The 398-nt window shown below is 74.4% G+C and overlaps 1 protein-coding gene across 1 annotated transcript in view; it reads left to right on the forward strand.

The window, feature by feature from the left end:
* DCHS2 (dachsous cadherin-related 2) overlaps positions 1 to 398 on the forward strand; it is a 298657-nt gene that overhangs the window by 3283 nt on the left and 294976 nt on the right. Inside the window, 1 exon segment of the mRNA XM_027769135.1 lies at positions 1 to 398. Within this exon segment, the coding sequence (XP_027624936.1) occupies positions 1 to 398 (398 nt within the window).

Here is a 398-nt window from a genome sequence, read left to right on the forward strand (position 1 = left end):
CACCGGCTGGGGGTCGAGGCCCGCGACGGGGGCGCCGAGCCCGAGGTCGCCACGGTGCGCGTGTCCGTCGCCGTGCTGGACGTGAACGACAACCGGCCCGCCATTCACCTGCTCTTCCTCACTGAGGGAGGCGCCGCCCGGGTCTCCGAGGGCGCCCGGCCCGGCGACTACGTGGCCCGCGTCTCGGTGTCCGACGCGGACGGGGACCCTCCGCTGGAAGAGGAGGCGACTCTGGAGCTCGGTGCGGGCCTCGGAGGCGGGGACGTCTCGCTGTCCTTGGAGGGTGGAGAGGGAGCCTTCGCTCTGCGGCCCGGCGGCCCCCCAGGGGTGTTCTTCCTTTGCGTGGAGGGGCCCCTGGACCGGGAGAGCCGCGACCTGTACGAGCTGCGGCTGGACGC

Source organism: Tupaia chinensis, unplaced genomic scaffold (genome assembly GCF_000334495.1).
Source record: "Tupaia chinensis unplaced genomic scaffold, TupChi_1.0 Scaffold148680_1, whole genome shotgun sequence".
Classification (NCBI taxonomy): Eukaryota; Metazoa; Chordata; class Mammalia; order Scandentia; family Tupaiidae; genus Tupaia; species Tupaia belangeri.